The sequence below is a fragment of the Apteryx mantelli genome, chromosome 28 (genome assembly GCF_036417845.1).
Source record: "Apteryx mantelli isolate bAptMan1 chromosome 28, bAptMan1.hap1, whole genome shotgun sequence".
Classification (NCBI taxonomy): Eukaryota; Metazoa; Chordata; class Aves; order Apterygiformes; family Apterygidae; genus Apteryx; species Apteryx mantelli.
Window position 1 is genome coordinate 1,160,641 of NC_090005.1, and position 21,858 is coordinate 1,182,498.

The 21,858-nt window shown below is 36.4% G+C and overlaps 2 protein-coding genes across 2 annotated transcripts; both read left to right on the plus strand.

Annotated features, from left to right (window-relative positions):
- Window positions 1–4,668: 4,668 nt before the first annotated feature.
- Window positions 4,669–13,334, plus strand: KRT20 (keratin 20). Its single transcript, XM_013946387.2, has 8 exons — window positions 4,669–5,172; window positions 7,588–7,670; window positions 8,074–8,230; window positions 9,314–9,475; window positions 9,560–9,685; window positions 9,852–10,072; window positions 11,528–11,568; window positions 12,214–13,334. The coding sequence occupies exons 1-8, from the start codon at window positions 4,738–4,740 to the stop codon at window positions 12,309–12,311; spliced, it is 1,323 nt and encodes a 440-aa protein (XP_013801841.2). The 5' UTR covers window positions 4,669–4,737; the 3' UTR covers window positions 12,312–13,334.
- A 1,930-nt stretch (window positions 13,335–15,264) lies between these two features.
- Window positions 15,265–18,986, plus strand: LOC106487609 (keratin, type I cytoskeletal 12-like). Its single transcript, XM_067312178.1, has 8 exons — window positions 15,265–15,909; window positions 16,500–16,582; window positions 16,809–16,965; window positions 17,105–17,266; window positions 17,367–17,492; window positions 17,882–18,099; window positions 18,409–18,491; window positions 18,889–18,986. Exons 1-8 carry the CDS (start codon window positions 15,265–15,267, stop codon window positions 18,984–18,986), a joined length of 1,572 nt encoding a protein of 523 aa, XP_067168279.1.
- Window positions 18,987–21,858: the final 2,872 nt, after the last annotated feature.

A 21,858-nucleotide genomic window follows, 5' to 3' on the forward strand; every position in this document is an offset into this window, starting at 1 on the left:
GTTTGTTTTCAGGGTGGAGAATTGTCCTAAGTATTCTTTTTTATTCATCCCACAATGCAAATAATTAACGGAAAATAGTTGAAAAAAAATGAGGTATTTAAAACTGACTGTGTACTTTTATAAACTTTATCTTTTTACTACACTTGCTATAAATACTTCAATAATTTCTATAGAGTTGTCCTTTTTTCATGTGTATTCATGGCAGTTGCCTCCTGGCTACACCAGTGCAAAACAGATCGAGAACAATAAAACATAATCACAAACAGCCATCTTCTTGTAGTGCATCAGCCACAGACTTCTATGACAAACATACTATGAAACATATCACTCTAGATTCCCAAATTAGGACTAAAAGAAATAGCAATGCATACAGGGCTGACTGCCTGCACTGAGGCAGAAAAATCTGAATTTGAAATATGCTATTGGTTCAAACCCACACGACAAATTGACTCTTACTTTCCCTTGAAAGTTTGTCTTACCACTTTTCCCTTTACTGTAAAGCCACTATATACCATAAATTTATCTAGGAAGTAACTTCTTCTCACAAATAGATTAAGAGAAGGAGGGGAATTTTTCAGAAACAGAAATATTGAATACTGGAATATGGTTGGAATATTTAACAAGGAACTCTGTCTTCCTTGAGTACCTTTTTTACAGTGGAAGTCCATTCAGAACTGTACTATAAGAGTTCTTCAGGAATCAAATTCTTATGACAAAAAGTCTGAATTTTTATCAGCAATGTAGTTATAGGGACTAATAAATGGGCAGCATTGGATTTGTTCACTATTAAAATGGACCATTACTAAAGCCTGAACTGAAAGACTTAAATCTTTAAAGTCAGGCAAAAGAAAAGCATATGTTACACCTAAAAGTTGCATAAATGCGGAAGCAAAGCTGGGTGTGTCTTTCTTCCTTGAACTCCCATGACTGGCTACCCATGACTGGTTAGTAATGGTGAGTAATACTAACTGGCATGCACACTTTATTGCAACCCCGCATTACTTATCTACATTGCTCTCTACTATACATTAAACTTCTGTCATGCAGGTGAGAGTTCTTCATGGAATAAACACATTATTAGTGCTGCTAGGAATGTTTTATTTTCGCTGCACATGAACAATTCAGACTGTGCACACCACTGAAGGGAAATGCTCTGCGTGTATCTACGCTGTCCTCTACAGCATATTCACAACTGAGTCTTGAGTGGGAAGATGTCCCACCAAAGCATCAGCAAGTGTTAATGGTACTTCCTTAACACTGATCAAGACTACAGAGATCAGAAAATATAATATTTTTAAAGTTTCTAAACAGCTATTCAGACTAATTTCTGTTACAACCATTTTGTGAATAAGGCAGCCCACAGGTTCAGACCCCGGCACACAGACATCCACGCTGTTCTACCATTACCATCATCCCCCTCACAGACTTGGCCTGTGCCAGGTACTGTTCCTCCAGGCAACGCCGGGGGGTAGCTGGAGAGGTACTGCCGGCCGGTGACCGCTCCTGACGGACAGCAGGACAGCTGTGCAGATGTCAGCCGTCCCAAGCCCCTCACTCTCGGGCCGCTCTATGGGCCTTGCCCTTGTTTAGTTTACCAGTGTAGATGCAGCCTTTGCTGTTCATCTTCACAGTATTCGGTGGTTTATACAACCATTCAAGATATACTCAATCAAAAAACTGCAATGAACCCCCCAAAAACAGGAGCAAAACCCACCTGTGGCATGAATTATATCTGCTCTTATCTTAGTAAATACTCTTGCTCATATTTCAGCTTACTTTGAGATTGAGAAGTGTATATAAACTGGTAAGACCAGAGAAATTGTCAGGAAATAATTTGGAGAAGAAAAGAAAAAGAACACTAGGAAAAGTCAGCCCAATATCTTTAAATCCTAAGTGTACATGATACTATTGCTCTGTACTTCCAATTGCATATGCCTTAAATGGTTTTGCTTAATAATCAAAAAGATTTTGGAGGAAAGAAAAATGTTCAAGGTTCATCTAGACATAAACTAGGAGAGCCAGAAGCCAAGACAAATGTCTGCCCTAGTCCTGATGTCCATTTTGATTCAGATCACTGTGTAATGTGAAGTCAGAGAAAAGTTTAGAAATTTTTATGTATCAGTGCATTTTATTTCACTATCAATCTGAAATGTAAGTATTTTATATTATTCTTATATTTCTAAATAGTATCCAACTTCTGTAAATTTCAAATATGCGACACTAATTTAGCAACACATACAATTTGCTTTTTTGATAGTTAAACTATGTAGCTGCTTATCCATTTGGAGGTGGGATAGCTGCAAATACAAAGGTTGAGAATTTGGCCCACAGAAGCCAATCCAGAGGTTTGCTGACACCTGTTATGTTTATAGGCAAACAGGAAAGTTAACAAATAATCTTTGGCTTCTGCTCAATAAAAGAAAAAATGGAACGTTCAAATAGTGATGTTTAGAAAAAACACCATCAAGGTAACAGGGAAACTAATTTGAATAAATGCTAAGAAAACAAAGCAGAATGTTTACTATTAAATAAGTTATCAGGAATTACAGCCAGACATGCAGGCAGTGAAAGGCAGAGCCAAGAGAAGGATCCTGTAGCAGGATCTCCTGGATCTGCTGTGTTCCTCTTACAGCTTTAACGTGTATGCTTTGTCCCACTAACTCTATTGATTCTTACTCAGTCTGAGTATTCTTAATAAACAAAAGACCTGCCTTGAGTTTCTATAGTTACAGTCCAAATAATCTGGCTAGTGCACTTTGGTTTTAACTGTCGTAAACGTTCTTCTGTCATTTACGCTTATCAGTTCCACCCAAAAAAGTTCAAGGTCCAAAGACAATTCATGTAGATGAACAGCATCCTCCTGCAAAAAACGTTCTGCCCTGCACACTGATCAATTTGCTCTGGAAGACTCATTTTCAGAATAGCTAAGCATGACAGCTTAACAATTTTCCTTGCCCCAGTACTATTTAGAATAATCTGTAGGCAACTTTATTCTAAGCTAGATAGCATCAGTGACTTTTAAAACTTACCAATACTGGTTTCCTAATGCTCCAGACTTAGGGGTTCTCAGCAGTTTGAAGATACCGCCAAGACACAGTTTTAGGCCCCAAAGTGTAGTATTTCATCAATTTCCCTGCCTCAAGGTCTGAAATCAGTATGCAGAGCAGCTGTTTTCCACCAGTACAAACAATATGTGTTAATTGTTCTACCTGACTAGCTCTGCATTAACAATACACTGAAGTACTATAAGTGCAATGCCCCAAGGAACTACACCTACCATCTGTTCCAGTGCACACCTGCTACACACTTTCCAATAGCACCAATGATCCCCTCAGCAATCAGCTTCTTCCTTTGCTATCCATTTTCTCTCTCTATTTAAACTGTCAAAAGTACACGCCATCCTCAGTTTAGGAACCTCGGTGCCACTAGAAATAGGATTGTTAGGTTTTTTAATACACTTAACAAAGGCAGTCAAATTCCTGTTAATGCAGATACCATCTCCTTTCTGACAGAACGCCCCATAGTGCAACTACTTTTGTACAGAAAACTCCAACTCTTCAGATTGTTCACAGAGAGGGAGAAGGTTTGCAGGAAAGTCAAGTTTTCATTTTCTTGAATCCTGTGAGTGTGACAGCTTACGATGATGGCTTCTGCAAGGATTCCACTCACTCCGAAAAGCTGCTATCGAATGTAGAGGCTAGGTGATCTCCAAGATGTCAAATACCAATGCATATATAGTTGATAGCATTTTTGTCTAGAATATTGACAAGGTAGGATCTAAGCGCTGTCACCAAAATAAGGTTCACACCTGCACAAACAATAACTACATCTGAGTATATAAAGTCAGATGGGATTATTTAATGAACAACTACTGGTGTTGCTTTAATTTCAGCCACACAGCAGTGCTAGAAGCGAGTCATGCTGGAAGCTTGATCTCAACACCTCAGATCACTCCATGGACTTCAGCATCTCAAATGTAAATGAAAGAGGACCTCCAATATTCTTCTTCTTACTACTTTATCCAAAGCAATACCATTTCTGTTTAATTTCGACTGCACTGAAAGCTTGTTCAACATGCAAGGGCTTCTAATACTAAGTGAATGCATATTCAGTGCAAGTTCCCAACAATGTTCACTTTCTGATTACAGTATGAATAGCATTTTGGGCTTACTATAAAATTAACATGGTAGTTATTATCTTTCTAATAATTTATACACTGTTCTAGACCATTCTGAGGCCCAGAGTATTGCTTAATCAACAGAAATATATACTTGATTGTAAATACATATATTTTAAGTCCCTGTCACATATAATCAACTCTCATTTTAATTTCATAAACTGCACATGGGTGTAAGAATCTATTTGTTCATTCAAAAGCACCACACAAACTACAGCTGCAGGTATACTGTTATAAATCATTCAATAGCTTATTTGTGTTTTATGTTTTATTCAAAATAATCACAAAGAAAGCCAAACTACCTGAGGAGTTTTTCTCAAACACAGATGAACAGAGTAAAAACCCCTTACATCCCACAGATTGTGGGGGCAATTTCCTGCATGTTATCTGTGCTGACACCGATTACACTGGGTGTCAACAGAGGTGGGGTTTATAGCCGTTGTGCTTCCTCCTTGAAATACAGTACAAAGGTTTACAGAGCATACGCTGCTCTTCACTTTAGCTGTCCTAAATTTGTGGAGACGTAGCTACTTCCTTTTAGACAAAGAAGAAAAACACAAATGGCATTCTCTAGCCAAAGCTCTCAGTGGGGTTCAACCCCCCGTTTCTATCCTCCTACACCCAGTGTCACTGGTTTAACTGTCAGGAAACCAGCCATCCAACAATTTCAAGCACCTAGCGTCTATGGCGGAGCTGGTGGCTATGGTACCCGCATATCTACCAGCACCAACTACAGACAAGGCTTTGGTGGAAAATTCAGCAATAACTTCCAACTTAATCTTACTGGTAATGACGAACTGCTTACTGGCAATGAGAAAACAACTATGCAAAATCTAAATGACCGTTTGGCTTCATATCTGGAGAAGGTGCGCTCTCTAGAAAGGGCAAACTCCCAGATTGAAAAGCAGATCAGGGAGTATTATGAGAAGAACACCTCAGACATAAGTCATGACCACAGTCCATACTTCAAAATAATTGAAGAGCTCCGAAATAAGGTAAGAAATCATATAATCATCTATAAATATATGTATTTCAAATATTTGGGGAGAAAGATAATAATCTACTTGCATAAAATTTACTTTTCAAACTGTAATTGTCTCAGTTAAGAACAATACTTTACTTTGATTGGATACAAATTAGATGGTGACTGATTTTACATAATTTATATTAGTAGATATATGTCTACAGATGCGAGTAATCTAAAACCTGAAAAATCTTGGAAACTGAATTAATTCTTCTATTACATGTGCTTTGGGCAAGCTTAATTAGCGAAAGTACTAAGGGTTCTTTAAATATTAAAATATAATTTGGTATCTGTGGATTTCAAAGAGCTTTTTCGAAAAGATTATCTTTTCCTATTTAATGTCTAAGTAAGTGGAAACATGGAAATTAACTTACAAAGTAGGACAGCTGCAGCATTAGGGGTGGAACATTGGTGCATCCTGGCCCCCAGTGTAAAGTGAACTGCATTCCTGAAAGGAATATAATATATAATTGAATTCTTTCCTCAGTATCCTTGCAGAATGAAAAATATAAGCTAAGTCTTCATAGTCATTTAATTATTTTACAGGTTCTTAGAACAGCTTGACAAAGTAGACTAAACCTAAGGCTCTAAAAAAATGAAAGGTTTGGAAAGTGCTGCTGCTATCTCTCATAATTTGTGTCTCAATTATTATGACGTCAAAAACAAATACAATTTCATTGTTAATCACCTCATATCATATGCAAATGTCAATAACAATATCATTTATATTGTTAGGAAGGAAGGAATTTAGCATTAATAGTGAAATTACTTTTGTAATTTATCCCAGATGGTCTATTACAAAGGTGACCCAAGTTACAGCATTTTATTTGCCTGGATATAATGGAGTGAGTTATAGAACACTTTTCATTTATGACCAGAAATTGTCTTACATTTGTGAGGTTCCATAACAGATTTTCAGACCTTTACCTTTTTGGCAGGTAGGAGAGAGGAGATAATAATATGTAGTTATTCTAATCTGAATTTCTACCTTGGAGCCTGAAAAGTAATACATTTGATGGCTGCCTGAGAGGAGAAATTGAGTGAGGAACATTCAAATCCAAAACTCTCTCTTCCACTGTATAATTTCCTCTAATTTGCCCAAATAATTTAAATTGATCGTATTGTTAGATAAACATATTATATCTTTGTGTAAACATCTCTCAAAGATTTCTGGCTGCAAATATCCAGAAAGCAATCGTGGTTTATAATCTTATCTGAAAAGGTAGACTAGGGGGGAAGCAGTTTTATGACTATGATGGTGATCAAATGAGGTATGGCTTTTATTTACAGTAAATCAGCTACTAGACTTTGTCCTCCATGTATGATAAATCCATCTGGCTTAAAGCCAAAATTCAGAGACGTCTATTTTCATACCTTCAAGAAAATAACTTTCTCAAATATGTCAAAGAATGTATGGCTCCTAAAACTATGGTATAATGAAGGATACGTTTATTCCTATTATAAGATCCCTTATTTAATACAACAGTTCCATCTGTGGTTCTCAAGCTAGATCTCAGGTACACCTTCCCAATTTTTTTCAAAAGGGTACATTATCTTTTTACCAGTTGCTTAATTTTACTTAATGTTCTTCGGTACCTTTCGCTTTTTTTCTAGGGCAGACACAAACCCTACAGTAAGACAGGCTTCAGCTCTGCTTTTCCAGTGCACGATTTATCATTATATGGGAAAAAGTGGCCATTTTTCCAAATGTTCAGAATAGGAGACTACCAAATGTCCAGAAAAGCAATAGATCACTGCTTGAAATAGTAAATTACCACTATAAAAAATAACCTGCTTGCAGGTTATTCCAGCTGACAGATTTGTCTTTCAAATTATGTTTCCAGTTACCAAAATCTTTCCCCTCTTACTTTTCGCTAGTTCTATTACTGATCCCTTAAAAACACATGTCTTCCAGAGTGCAGATCATCTTGACTCTTTTAGAAACCTATCTTATGGCAGCATACTTCACGTTTCGGAGAAGACTATTTCTTTCCATGCACTTTAAAGGGAATTTAGCTTAAATCTAGATGACTAACAGACAGTAAAGTTAAGTGAGATGATGAAGGCCACATGCAGTATTAATGAGGTTTCCAAGAAAGGACAAAGTGTACATTTATGTGCAAAGATTCTTGTTCTCTTCTTCCCCTCCCTCAGAACTTTTGTTTCCAATTTTCAATTAGAATGGCTTCTCTCAGTATCATAACACACAGAAGAATATAATATACCTGTACAATCATTCCTTAGATAACAAAAATCTGGTTGCTGGTAGAAATTTAGTGTTTATAAATGTAAAACAATGTTATCTTCTATAACTTTTAAGAATCTATCAGCTTTGTCTGCTAATTCTACCACCAATGCGTCATCCCTTTTAACCATTCTTTTTTAGATTGGTGTTGCCCAGCTGGAAAACGCAAGGCTTGTCCTGCAGATTGACAATGCCAAACTGGCTGCTGATGATTTTAGACTGAAGTAAGTTCCATGATCATTCCACACATTCTCTTTTATGCTCTTGTTATTCATGAAAGCTTCTAGACAGCCAGTTTCATTTTTCAAGGGAGAAAAAAAAATTTTATATATGAACTAAAATCCCTTTTACAAAACACAGTTAAATAGTAACACAGAATAGGCGCACTGTGCAAATGTCATTTGCTCCATTCCCTCGAAAAATTCTACATGCATTTGCTATACTTAGGCTAAATTTGTACTTTGTCTTGAAAGTTAACTATTAGAATCAAAACTTTGAGGCAAACCTTTGCTAATACAAAAGTTAGTAAAAGAAAAACTTGAGGACTAAGGCAGCAGTAGCTATTCATTCCAACATTTCTTCAACCAGTTGCATTTTGATGGTGACAAAGCAAGCCTTATTTTACAGGTTTGAGAATGAACACTTGCTCTTGCAAAATGTACAGAATGACATTAATGGACTGTTCCGAGTCCGTGATGACTTGACCTTGACGAAATCTGATCTGGAGTCACAGATTGAAAGTATGAATGAAGAACTAGTTTTTCTTAAGAAGAACCACGAGGAGGTGAGAGCAGCAGAACACCATCACAGAGCGATTATTTTTTCAATGGCATACGTAAATTCAGCCCCACTAGGAATAATGAAATTTTCATGGTTAATCTGAAAGAATATGACACTTAGGGTGGGATTCAGCTCAAGATTAACACATCAAAATTTAGTTGCCTATTTGTATACTATCTGTGTGAATGCTATGCGCTCTTTGGTCTGTAGTGGGCTTAACAGGAGCTCTGGCTCATGCAGATATCAGCAAGTTAGATAACTGCACTAGGTATCTGCTAGGAGTCTACGCTCAAACTGAATCACACCCTTAGCATTACATTTATAATTTCAAAGGCCTACAAAGATAAGAAGGTTCAACAACCACTATTTATCGCCCCTTTTTAAGTTAAAGACACAAACAGAAATGTTACATTAAAGATGACTCTTAAATGTTAACACAATCAGAATTACAGCATATACCCAAGCTTCCCTTTGAGATTGCTAGCCTTAGTAATTAAGAGTCATAGTATCAGCTCTATATTTGTAAATTCCTTGTCACACTGCAGAAAAAATGTTCTTTAAGCTCTGTATTAGAAATAGCCAACCTAGATTTAAAAAAAGCTGGTGCACCTACTTAAAACTGCGCTGTGCTTCACTGAAGCATTTGTACATTTTCCAGAAGCAGTATAACTCTACGTGGCACTAAGCTACATCCCAGCTATTAGGCATCAAATGCTGAACAGCTCCAAAAATTAAGGAGTAAAGGTTTTCCTTAAGAATAATTTGTGTTTTATGAGTTGTTACTAAACACAAAAGCATACAGATGGGAACCATGACTTCTATAGTCATTTCATGGATCGGGCCCTGAGGAAATCATCTTTTTATAATATGTTTATCTATGATATAAGATTTCTTGCTACAAAATAAGTAAAAATTTCTAACGTAAGATGCAATATACAATATTTACGAAGTGATTAAGTTATCTTATCCTGAGGTGCTATTTAAGAATTAAGAACTACTTCTGTTTCTGTGGATTTTGAATTTCCTTCCAATATTCAGGATTAAAAGTTCACTTTAACTGATGCTAATACAATCCTCATTGTTGTAGGAAGTTGACCGACTGCGCAAACAGGTGGGTGGCTCAGTTAATGTAGAGGTGGATGCTGCTCCAGGTATCGATCTTGCAACTATTATGGAAAACATGAGATTGCAATATGAAGGAATGGCAGAAAAGAACCGTGAAGAAGCCAAAGAACGATTTGAAAAACAGGTAATGCTCAGTTACTTAAACATCAGCAAGATCCTCAAGCATGTTTAGTTCTGGGTTACAGTCCTTCCATTTTTTGTATTTCAGATAGACGAACTGAACCAGGAAGTAGCAATCAATACTGAACAGCTTCAAAACCAAAAGACAGAGATCACGGAACGGAGACAGACCTTTCAGGGCCTGGAGCTAGAATTACAGTCCCACCTTAACATGGTAAATAATCAGCAGTACTTGAAATCAGGGATGTGCTTAGCAGAAAATTACACAGATAAATACAGAAACTGTGAGGTTTTTCAGTCTAAATGCAATTTTAACATAAAAATGTATCCTCTTGAATAATACATCTCCTAAAATCTCCTGTTCTTTTCATCGGCTATAGAAAAAGTCTTTAGAAGATACCCTGGCTGAAACTGAAGCACATTATAGTTATCAACTAGCTCAAATACAGGAAGCAGCTGCCAATGTAGAGGCTCAGCTGAGACAAATCCGAGCTGACATGGCAGGTCAGAATAATGAGTACAGCATATTGTTGGATATCAAGACGCGTTTGGAGATGGAGATTGCCACGTACCGCCGCCTCCTGGAAGGAGAGGACAGCGGGTAAGGAACTGAGTATTAAATGCATTTTGCTTATCAGTTCAGTTTCATCTGACAGCAGACAAAACTGTAAATACTGTTTATAGTAAATCTGATAGTAACCCCAAGAAAGGAGAGGAGAAAGAAAGATGAAGACTTACTCTTGTAACCAACATAATAAAAGGGTTATAGATGCTTCTTCATTTTAAAGTATGTTACTGCTGACATGGGATAGTCTACTGATATAGCTGCATTCTCTGTCTGGATAACATCAGTAAGAATGAATGTCAGAAAATGTAAACTGAGAATCTTTAATACTCTAAAACAGAATCATTACTATATGTGGTTTAATTTTCCTCATGTTAAAACAATAACTAATTTTTAAAATTCCCTCACAAATAGCAATAGCAAAATAATAATTACAACAGTTCTCTTTTCCTTTTGTAAGATGTCTTTTAGGCTACAATCTCGAACTATTCAATGTCCGAAACAACATGAGTGGCACTACCCTATGCATACACTTTCACTAAGGGTGAAAGTGGTAAAATCTGCCATTTGGCAACTGGTTTGGGGGAATAAAAAGGTGTGTTTGTTGCCCAGTTCTCTACCATAGATACAGAGCAGGCTGCAGTTCCGGCTCTATTTGAGAGGCTGCTGTGGAAGTCAGTTGAGTTTATAGCCATCGACCTCTGCACCGCTATGTCCTGTTACTCTTTTTGAGCTAAGTAGCTAGACAGGTGTTGGCATCCCATAAGCTGACAAGTTAGAAGCAAAACTAGAGGGTAGAAATGATGCATCAGGTATCAGTGACGCAATTTTGTATCGACTTTTCCATAACTGTAATGACCGTAGCTTCTGCAGGCCTGGGCTAAGCAGGGCTAGATTTTTTTAAATTGGTTTAGACACTGCAGGCACCTAGTGACATTAGAGCAAGGCATTCAGCACAAGCATATTGACCTTCACTTGCAGTCTACGGCACATTCTGCAGCCCGCACTGGATTCTCTGCTGCTCTACCTGGGTCACTAGCGGCCAAGCTACTTAAAAATGCAAGAGGGTCAGGTGAGCCGTCACCAAAGGTTCAGCTGTTCCAGTACCCCATATCCTGTAGTGAAAAAAAGCAGACAACTACGCAAAAGTATAGAACAGGGCAAGCAGAGAGTGATACTTCCCCCTCCATGTATAGCAATTGTGGCTCGGGGCCTAGTTTGGGCATATCTGCATGAGCTGAACTCTTAACATTGCAGAAACTGGACTGCAGATTAATTTCACCTATGGATCGTGCTTAACAAATTTTTCTTTATCAGGGAAAACTGATTTAAACACATGGCTAAATGTCTTGATGAAATGAAGTTAACTGTCTTGATTAAATATACAGGAAACACACAAAGATGTTTCTTCAATGTGTTAAGCACCAGATATTTATATTTTTATAATATATTTATAATATATTTATAATATATTTTTTATAATTTCCACAGGCATTTCCAAGTGGATATAGCTACAGCAGAGGCTGAAAAAGGTATGTCACATAAACTTCCATATTTTTGATGGCTTCCTTTTGAAATGTTATGGAATTAAATAGCCTGATATAAAACAAATAACAGTTTCACAGCAAATATTCAACCAGTGAAATCTTATGCCAAGAAAGCAATCAACTGTTTGGATAACCTACAGGGATTATACAAACCATGCTTTATGTATATAACTCAGGTGCCCAAATTAAAACCCTAGGCTCCTTAGCGAGCCAAAAGAAAAACAGAGAATTACTGAATTACTCTCTGGAGGCCTTCAGAAGTATCTGCTCCTTTCCACTGACTACACAGGGAGAGCAGGTTCCTAAATAAAGCATCTGATTTTAAAATATCCCTTTCAATGTAAGAATATTTCTAGTTTTTAGGTCTACTAAGTTGGTGCTAAACTGAAGCTATGAGGTCAGTCAGGAGGTATAGGAGAGTTATTCAACATGATGTCCCATGTATCATCATGGGTAATAGCAGAAGGACCAGAAACTGGATCCCCCCCAACCTTGCTTCGCAGTAACTGTGCAACGAAATGATGCCTTTCTATATTTTCTAACTGTTGGAATTGCTGCTAGGACTCCAGTGACATCATTCTGTGAATATACATTGCATTTAATTAATTCACTGTTCAATTTTATTAACAGAATTAAGTAAAGTTAAGAAGATCAAGACAATTGTTGAGGAGGTGGTTGACGGCAAGGTCGTCTCCTCTGAGGTCAAGGAGATTGAAGAGAAGATATAAATAGCACCAGCACAAAGGAGGCAGCCTTTGAGCTTCTGGAGCTGACACCCAAACCACATGATTATAAAGGACTCAATCTAATTCTCCCTGAAATCAACAAGGGTTGAAACATGTCAAATCATCAAATGTCAAATTTACTACTTCTTTTTTTCTGTGGGAATATTAATAAAAATAATGTTTTGTATCACTAAGTTAGAAGGTACAAAATACCCTTTAAACAGTTTTGGATTTACTTACATAGTGACTAGATGAAAAAATAGAAACCAGCATTTTATAAATGTATTATTATTTTCAAGATAGATTAAAAGCTTTAGTATAATTTTTTACTTAAATCAGATTTTTTAAATTAAATTAAAAAGACTTGCTCAGTATAAATTTGAAAGCTGAATGACTTACAGCATAAATTTACTACAGATATTAAAATAATTTAAATTAAATTTTGAAAATATTGAAGCAATGTTTACTAGTGAAGTTTTTAAGAAACTCAAAGCACTAAACTGGTGAAAGTCATCCGATGAAGACATGGGCCAAAATTTGCTCATGTGCTTAAAAACCTTTTAATAGTAGTCGACTCTTCTGAAAGCACCATGAGAATTTTCTGTTCATTTCTTCAGATAGTTCACTTCAACGTCTGGTTCATTAAGTTTTCTCATGCTTTCAATATATTAATAGATGAAAAGTTTAAGAAGGTATCTGCTGTTTCTGAAACCTTGAAGGACACTTCATCAAAGCTTTATGGGAAAGAATTTACTAGATACAGATGATACACTCTCTATTTAATAAGTAAATTAGTTAAACTGCAATCCAAGATTTAGCGATCTAGCTTTTTCTCTTATGTATTAGCACATAGAAAGTAGATTTGTTTTAAAAAAGATTTTTAAATGTTGATTCAGTGCATCTTTTCTGAAGTTGAACTACCATTCAAATGCAATGCAGCTTCACCTCAGTAAAAACTGATTTTCTAATAAAGCGGAAATGTCAATTTTGATCATCATAAATTAAAATGTAAAATTTAAGAAGCCATTTTATTCTTTTTCACTCTCTGTGATTTTTTTTTATCACCAGGGACTAACCAAGCAAAGATATTTTATCAGTAAGAATATGTTTTGCCTATTAAACCTTTCTCGATCAATAACTGCATGTAGCCTTTCCCACAGAGCGCAAGTCTGAATGCCATCCCAGACCTTCAGTCCAAGGAGTTTACATCTTCCTCTTGACAACATAAACACAAAAACCTCTCCCTTTTGAAATGTCACTTGTCCAGTCTGTTATTTACTGCACATAAACAGCTGCCAAAGAAAATAATCATTAGCTTTCACAGTAATGAGTCACTGATACCAAGTGATCAATACCTGCCTATATAAATGTTTACTTAAATCTTTGATCTACCACTCATAAAACATTTCTGCCAGAAAAAACACCTATGCTCGTGGATGTAGATAAGTTAAAAATGAATAAATTTCAGTTGACAAATCCAATGACATAATTGAGCCAGTACAAACAAAAATCTATTTTCTGTTTACTGAAATAACATCTTAAGAAAAAGCATATTGATTTTGAAGGGTTTCCATGCCTAAACCTGTAACCTATAACAGGTATTTCTGATCTTCAGATTTATATTAGAAAAGGCACAAAATACAGAAATTACTGTGAGGAGTTTCTGAGCTGGGCTTTCATGTCCAATTGATACAATGGAAAAAAATCAGTGATACAGGTGCAACTGCAAGTGATCGCCTTGTGAATCTGCACAGTAATGCCAACTGAGTTAAGGTTTTTCTGTGAACCCTTGGAACAGTGCAGAAAGGAGAGAACTATAGTTTCACTAATTTGCCAGAATTTATGATTTCTGCATCTGGCTACACATGGAGCATAAAATACTGAAAAACAGACATACACTTGGAGCACCACAGAGGAGACGACCAGAGATTCACTATCAGATAAAAATCTGATGGTCTATTTTTCTCCTCACACCTAAAAGGTGTCTCAGAAATCCCCTCTCTCCCTTTAAGCACAAAAAAGAGCTGTTACAATTGAAAAAGATTTGAAACCCTCAACCACACTAGAGATCATTTACCCCATTTTGGGATACTAGCAAACTATTTAAAAGAAACAAAGGTTATTTTTTCAGCTCAAAAGTGTAAATTGCTGAAAAAGTTAAGCATATTATACTTATGTTGTAGTGGTACTGTTAGCTTCAGCACTAGATGCAGAAAACTGTATTCCAACCCTTACAGAGATGATTCAATGCCTGAAAGTTTAGGACAGAAGACAAAATTACAAATTAATTCAGTATAATCAGTTATATGTTATGTTTTCATATTAACGATCAACATACAAATCACTGACAGTCTGTAAGTCTCTTCATGCACTTTTGTTGACCACTTTCTTACTTCTTAACAAACATATAGAGACTAATCTAGCAGAGGCTCAATAAATTTGTCACAGAAGTATTATGAAGAGAAACTCCTTTTTGACATGCACACAGGAAGTACGGTATGAAAGGGAGCATTCTACTGCCTCAAGCATACTTCTACAATAATAACCCCAAATCAAGAAGGGGGTGAACATGTAATGACAAAAAATTTATTTAGGATGGATTTAAATGTGAAAAGAAATTACTGTGCACTGTTGCACATGGCAAAACATTATTGTGATGTCTCAGCTCTACTCCACCCATCCTCCCTCATACAGCAAATACCTGGAGGGTATTAGATTTCCACTGCCATGGACAATTTAGATTTGCACATATCATTTAGTTTGGTCAGAAGATACTAAACTGCCCCCCCCCCCCCGACAAGAGAGAGAGAGGGAAAGAAAAGGAAAAAAAGAATTAAAGAATCTGTTAGGAGGCGTGAAATACTACTGAAACACCCACCACATTCTCTATATAAAGGCTAAACCTTTCTCAGATCTGCCCTGAGTGCTTAGCATAGATTAGGGCACCTTGAGCACCATGGCCCTTTCCGTGCGCACAAGCGGTGGATCACGGCAATTCTCCTCTCGGAGTGGGCTTGGGGGGGGATCCATGAGACTGCCTAGTCCTAGCGGTGGAGGAGGCTTTGGTGGAAGTGGGGTTGGTTTTGGTGCTGCTTCTATGCTTGGTTCAGGCTCCGGCTTCAGTGGGGGTTTTGGGGGTAGCTCAGGTGGAGGCTTTGGAAGCAGTTTAAGCAGTGGCTTTGGTGGAGGCTTTGGTAGTGGTTTAGGTGGTAGCTATGGAAGTGGCTTAGGCAGTGGTTTTGGTGGAGGCTTTGGTAGTGGTTTAGGTGGTAGCTATGGAAGTGGCTTAGGCAGTGGTTTTGGTGGAGGTTTGGGAAGTGGTTTTGCTAGTGGTTCAGGCGCTGGTTTTGGAGGCGGATTTGGCACTGGCGGTGGCGGGGATGGTGGCCTTCTTTCTGGCTCAAAAAAAGAAACTATGCAGAACCTCAACGACCGTCTGGCTGCTTATCTGGACAAAGTACGATCTCTGGAGGAGGCCAATACCGATTTGGAGCGCAAAATACGAGAGTGGTATGAGAAAAACGGCCCTGGTGGTGGTATCCCTGGATCGGGGAATGATTATAGTAAATATTATCCAATAATTGAAGATCTCCGAAGCAAGGTAAGAAAGCAATGTACTTATTGCATCTTTCACATTTGCAATTCACCTAGTAAGATTTTAGATAAAAACAACAAACTCCTTTCAGAAACTGAGAGCAAATTTGTTCTACAGTTCTGACGCTTGTAATAATCCTCTGTCACACTGCATTGGCATCACATTATATTCAATTTTTTGTTGTATGTTAACCGCAATTCTGTTAAAGCTGTGAACTGACTTGGTCTAATTTGAATAAAGAAGGCAGTGACAGAATCCAGCTGTGCAAACTTGTTGCTTAAAATGTTTAATGTAGTAAGTTTCTTATTTCTTGTATCACAAATTCAAATCCTGAGAGACTACCCGGTAAGCTCTTCAGAGATTATGAACTAGGTAGTCACAGAATGCAAACTGGTGTTTTTCCATTACATGAAGCATGCTGACTTACAGAAGCTGAAAATCTTGTCCTAAGTGTTTTCATAGTAAGCTATACAAGGGTCTAACAAATTACATTTAATTTTATAACCATATTTAGAATTACAGTCACATAAATAGGTATATTGAGCTGTAATCCATCAGACTATGAAATCATTTTCAGGAAATTGTTTGTGTTCCAGATCATAAATGCGACTATTGACAACGCAAGAATTATTCTGCAGGTCGATAATGCCAGACTGGCTGCTGATGATTTCAGACTAAAGTAAGTATATCTTAATATTACAAAAACTTTTACTAGTATTTTAAGCAAAAATGTTTAGTATCTTTAAATATTTCTTTCATTGTAGAATACTTTAATGTAACTATTGAACATTATGATAATTATACATATTAAGAATTTAGAGCAAAAGCTATTTAATGACATAGTAATAGTTTGCATTTGACCCTACTAACCCCATAAAAAGTATATGTAATGACTTTCCTTAAAGATACGAGAATGAAGTGGCTCTTCGCCAGAGTGTGGAGGCTGACATCAATGGTCTACGTAGAGTTCTTGATGAGTTGACCTTGACAAGAGCTGATTTGGAGATGCAGATTGAAAGCCTGAATGAGGAACTGGCTTATCTCAAGAAGAATCATGAAGAGGTTTGTTTTTTTTCCATAAATTCTTAACAAGGCAGAAGAAAATGTGAAATATCAAACATTTCCTTTATTTGTGTCAGAAGAGTTACTTGGTTTCATTGTTTGTTTTGTTTGCTGTTCTTTTTTCTTTAAATCTCTCCAGGAGCTTCAGGGCTTCCAAGGCAGTACAGCTGGCCAAGTCAGCGTTGAAATGGATGCTGCTCCAGGAATTGACCTCACCAAGCTTTTGAATGACATGAGAGGGCAGTATGAAGCCATTGCTGAGCAAAACCGTAAAGAGGCTGAAGCATGGTTCAATGAAAAAGTAACCACCACAAAGATAGCAAATTCAGTCAAATAAATGTAAAAATTAGTTAAATATTTGGAACAGTTAAATTACACTCTATCCTTTCTTGACATTTCAGAGTGGGGAGCTGAAAAGGGAAATCTCCACCAATACTGAGCAGCTTCAGTCAGGAAAAAGTGAAATCACAGATCTGAAACGGACTCTTCAGAGCTTGGAAATTGAACTACAATCTCAACTTGCCATGGTAACTTGAGGAGAAGCTGCTACCAGTGTAAATTTTCCAACTTCAAAAATGTTGTTAAATCCTCTACTGTTCTATAGGATTTAAGATTTGCATTTATTTCCTATCAAACTCTGCATTCTTGTTAGTTCCTAAACAGCAGTAATAGCTATAATTGGATTGCAAGTAGCATGCTATAAAGCAGATTAATTTTTATGTACATATTCAGTGCAAAGACATTTGTAAGAAGTAAAGGCCAGTTTTAAAACCAGTATTTTGCTTTAAGAAAAAACTAAATATCTATTAGTAATGAAGCTATACTTATTCTCATTAAACCATTTTAGTTGCTTTTGTAATTTTAAAGAATTTTTTTTCTTCTCAGTCAGAGTTTATTTAATATCCATCTTACACAGAAAAAATCCCTTGAAGACACCTTGGCAGAAACAGAAGGAGGTTACTGTGCTCAGCTTTCACAAATACAGCTTCAGATTGGGAATCTGGAGTCTCAGCTGTTTCAGGTCAGGGCTGATATGGAGCGCCAGAACGCTGAGTATCAGCAGCTTCTAGACATCAAGACTCATCTGGAAATGGAGATTGAGACTTATCGTCGTTTGCTAGATGGCGAGTTTGTGTAAGTAACAAATTTACATAAAATATCTTCTCCATTTTAATTTCTATAGTAATATCCTTTTCAGGGAAAAAGAAGAGGTATAAACAAATGGTCCATGCACCAAAAGACAATAAGGCACATACAAAGATTCTGAAATAATTATAGTTGGTAGCTCTTCTTTAAACATATAATCTATTTGGGAAGATTGAGCCATTCTACTCTGTATTTATATTAACCTACGAATGCTGACATGAAAAAGGAATAATCTTATTTCTCCTGATCCTGGTAAACATTCTGCAATATTACATGTGTCTATGATTTATTTTTTAGGAGCGCAGGACAGGGAGTTACATTTGAAAGCTCATCTTTGACTGGGTCCAAATCACAAACACAATCATTGGATTCTTCTCAGGGTAGGTAGATCTTGACTGAATAAAATTTCTTTTTACAACCGCTATAATAATCCTGCCCATTAAACTTCAAATTAATATTAAAGTGTGCACATGTTAATTATATATACAGTTGTTTTATCTAACTAGTAAAACTAGTTGATACAGAATTAGTAAGTACTCATACAGAATTCTCAGTGATGTCTGCATGGGGATGAAATGTCCTAATAATATTACTTTTAAACTCATTCTTATAACTAAAATAATACATGCTCTTTGATTTAACTATATCATAAAGTACATCATAACAAGAAACCAATTTGAAAGGAAAAAGGATGGAACTGTTTATGTAAGTATGCTGTTCTGTTTTGTAATTTTTAGCACTTTAATAAATACTTTTTTGTTTGTTTATGATGTTTAGATCCTACAAAAACTAGAAAGATCAAGACAATTGTCGAGGAAGTAGTAGATGGAAAAGTTGTTGCATCCCATGTTAAGGAAGTTGAAGAGAAGATGTAAGACACAATCTGCTATTGCAAAGGATCCATTCATTCCATTCTTCTTTAAAAGCAGTAGATTAATAACTTTGTTCTTTTGTATGAAGTGATAAAATAGATTGGCTTATTTACTAAGATTCTTCTACACAAAACGAAACATACATTTTCATGCTCAACAGTCATGCAATATACTTTCTGCTTCAGTCTATAGGTATTAGCCTGTATTATTTTCACCACGTACTTTAAATCTATCATCAATTCTTTGTTCAGTAACCAAAAACATGGCGCATACATTAGGCATTCAATTACATACGCTCATGTTTTTTTTATATTTTTAATTAATAGATAAAATAATTTTGCTGTTCTAACCTCTTCTTCCAGTTTTCTTGACTAATAAAAAAGGACTCAACAAGCTTTAAAATACTAGTTACCTTTCATCCTTCCTATCATAATTTAGGATTGTAACTCCTGATCCATATTCGCTATTTTTGTTGGGTGTTTTGCTTTGCCATGTACTCTGTGCATGTGTGCACATGTTTGCATTCACTCACCATGTAAGGAAGTTAATCCACTGGTAGAACAAGCACATATAAAAAAACTGTTTAAATGCGGGATTAAAACAATACTAGATAGCATACAATTTAAAAATCTCAATTTACAGCAATCCTAAGGATTAAGAGAGAAATTTTTGCAAGCAGAACAACATACTGTAATAGAATTAATGCTGTAAGCATAGTGGAAAAAAAGAAAGTGCTACATTTGTTTCAAAGTATGCAGCAAACCCAGCTATGAAGTAGTGGTCAGATGTTCCAGAGTGCCATCTGGTGGAAGACAGTTTGATCTTCTGAACTGCAAATTTGACTTCCTGAACTCCACTCCAATGAACTATTTTAAAGAATCTCGTCCAGCACAAAATTACAAACCAGAACACAATCCCCTTAAAATTTACATCCAATTCTTTGAAAATATCAAGTTAAATTTATTTTTCAATAATATTCAGGCAAGATATGAAAAACATGTCCATAATGTCAAATGACTTGCTTAGAGTGCGCTATGTTACAGATCGGTTATAAGACTGATCTAGTATCAACAGAAAGACAAAGATGTCAAATCATTCTTATCTTCATTAAATCCTTTCCTGATGAACCATGACTGACCACCCTATTGTTTTTTTGGGGGGTTGTTAGCAAGGCAAATGGTAGCATTTAAAGGAATAAAATTCACATCTGATTGTAGATCACCACACACTCTGCTCCGCAAAACAACAGACACATTTTGTAAACTCCCATACGTGAACAGTGAAACATATGTGAAGATACTCTCAAAACAGAAAATAAATCATTTAACTACTATTACGCCACCCTAGTTAAGAAAATACAATGAATGGAAGTAGTCCAGAAGAAAGCTATTTGCCTTCCCTTCAATAGGTTGAAAAACTACAGAAGAGTAGAAACTAAAAAAAAATGCTTGTACCAACCAAAAAGGAAGCTGATAGAGAAACAAAAAGAAAAAAACTTACAAACTTGTTGAACTTTGCATATTGACATCACCAATAGCTTGAGGCAAAACAAAGAAACATGAATATTTGGGCTGACTATTAATAACCACTGGTCATGCAGCTATGCATTAGAAATTCTACATTAATAAATATGACAATGGAGTCAGTAAAAATACATTCCAGAAACAGCCATTCAAGTCTACATATAAAAGCCTTACAGCTATCTCAGAAAACAGACGCTTTATTTCTGCATTTGCAAAGCTTGTTTGCTTAATGTCTAGACAAGTTTCCTCCAGTGATGCATCTATAAAATATCAAGTGGTGGAATGTAGTGTTTGGGGGGCAGTTCAGGTCTGGGAGCATATGAGACTGGAGGAAGCAGGGGGGCTAGACCTGGGTGGACTACTACTGGTGGTGGCACTGGCGAAGAAACAAAAGAATGCTCCAGGAAGAATGTGTTTCCATGGGTTCTCTGCACCAGTGAGACTTTCAAATAAAAGTTACCCAACTGATCATATTCTAAGCCCATCTTACTCACTCATGAGCCAAAGTAGTATTAATTTTCAATGGGATTTTTGCTTTCTCTTTTGTGTTCTTCCCCCAAAAGACACATATACTTTCGGTAGAATTATATACAAAGAAATAGGAAATAATGTATATGCCCTGAGGACTGCAATTGTGATTGCTATGAAATCATTATTCCACAGTCTAGAATTAAGAAAATTTTAAATTTCAGTCATACTTTTGTTTTAATGTAAATGTCCCACTGAATAATCATGCAGTTACCTACATACATATTCATCCTGAATTTGCCATTATGATCTAAAGATGACTATTACGCCAAAAGAATTGCTTAGGATCAAGTTTTGAAGTATATAGCGTCTAGAAACCACCCTAGCCATTGTCTGGTGAGCTAGCAACAATAATGAACCAAAGCAGCTGGATTCACTACAACATTATATAATACTCCCCAGAATCCAGATGATTGATTCATAAATATCCAAACTGAGAAGTTAACTAAAATCCAACATCTGTAATAAAATACATACACTGAAAGTAGCCAGGATTCAAAATTGTATAAATCCCAGTAAAGACAAAGTTGCTTCCACCTACCTTTAGGTTTCAGTGATCTTACACCCAGCTGTTCTTTGCACCTGGAAGAAAATTAGGAAAAAGAGAGCATTAGTGTTGATATATTTTTAAAATGTTTTTAAAAATGGTACCATCTGGCAAGCTTTTAGCTCCTGTTTAGCCCCAAATAATAAGATTTGTGCACAGACATGTTTTGGTGCATAAAGTTTAGCTCGTGGCCCCAAATCCAGGATCCTTGCAGAGCTCTCTACTGCATTTCAAACCTATACATTTCTGAATTATTCTTGGAAGATGGTAGACAATC

Excerpts from the sequence above, each read along its gene's own strand:
- KRT20 (XM_013946387.2), top strand. The coding sequence starts at position 4,738 with ATGGCATTCTCTAGCCAAAGCTCTCAGTGGGGTTCAACCCCCCGTTTC. Across the intron at positions 9,476-9,559 it reads AAGAACGATTTGAAAAACAG|ATAGACGAACTGAACCAGGA; the intron begins GTAATGCTCAGT and ends TTTGTATTTCAG. Across the intron at positions 9,686-9,851 it reads TACAGTCCCACCTTAACATG|AAAAAGTCTTTAGAAGATAC; the intron begins GTAAATAATCAG and ends CATCGGCTATAG.
- LOC106487609 (XM_067312178.1), top strand. The coding sequence starts at position 15,265 with ATGGCCCTTTCCGTGCGCACAAGCGGTGGATCACGGCAATTCTCCTCT. Across the intron at positions 17,493-17,881 it reads TACAATCTCAACTTGCCATG|AAAAAATCCCTTGAAGACAC; the intron begins GTAACTTGAGGA and ends CATCTTACACAG. Across the intron at positions 18,100-18,408 it reads TTGCTAGATGGCGAGTTTGT|GAGCGCAGGACAGGGAGTTA; the intron begins GTAAGTAACAAA and ends TTTATTTTTTAG.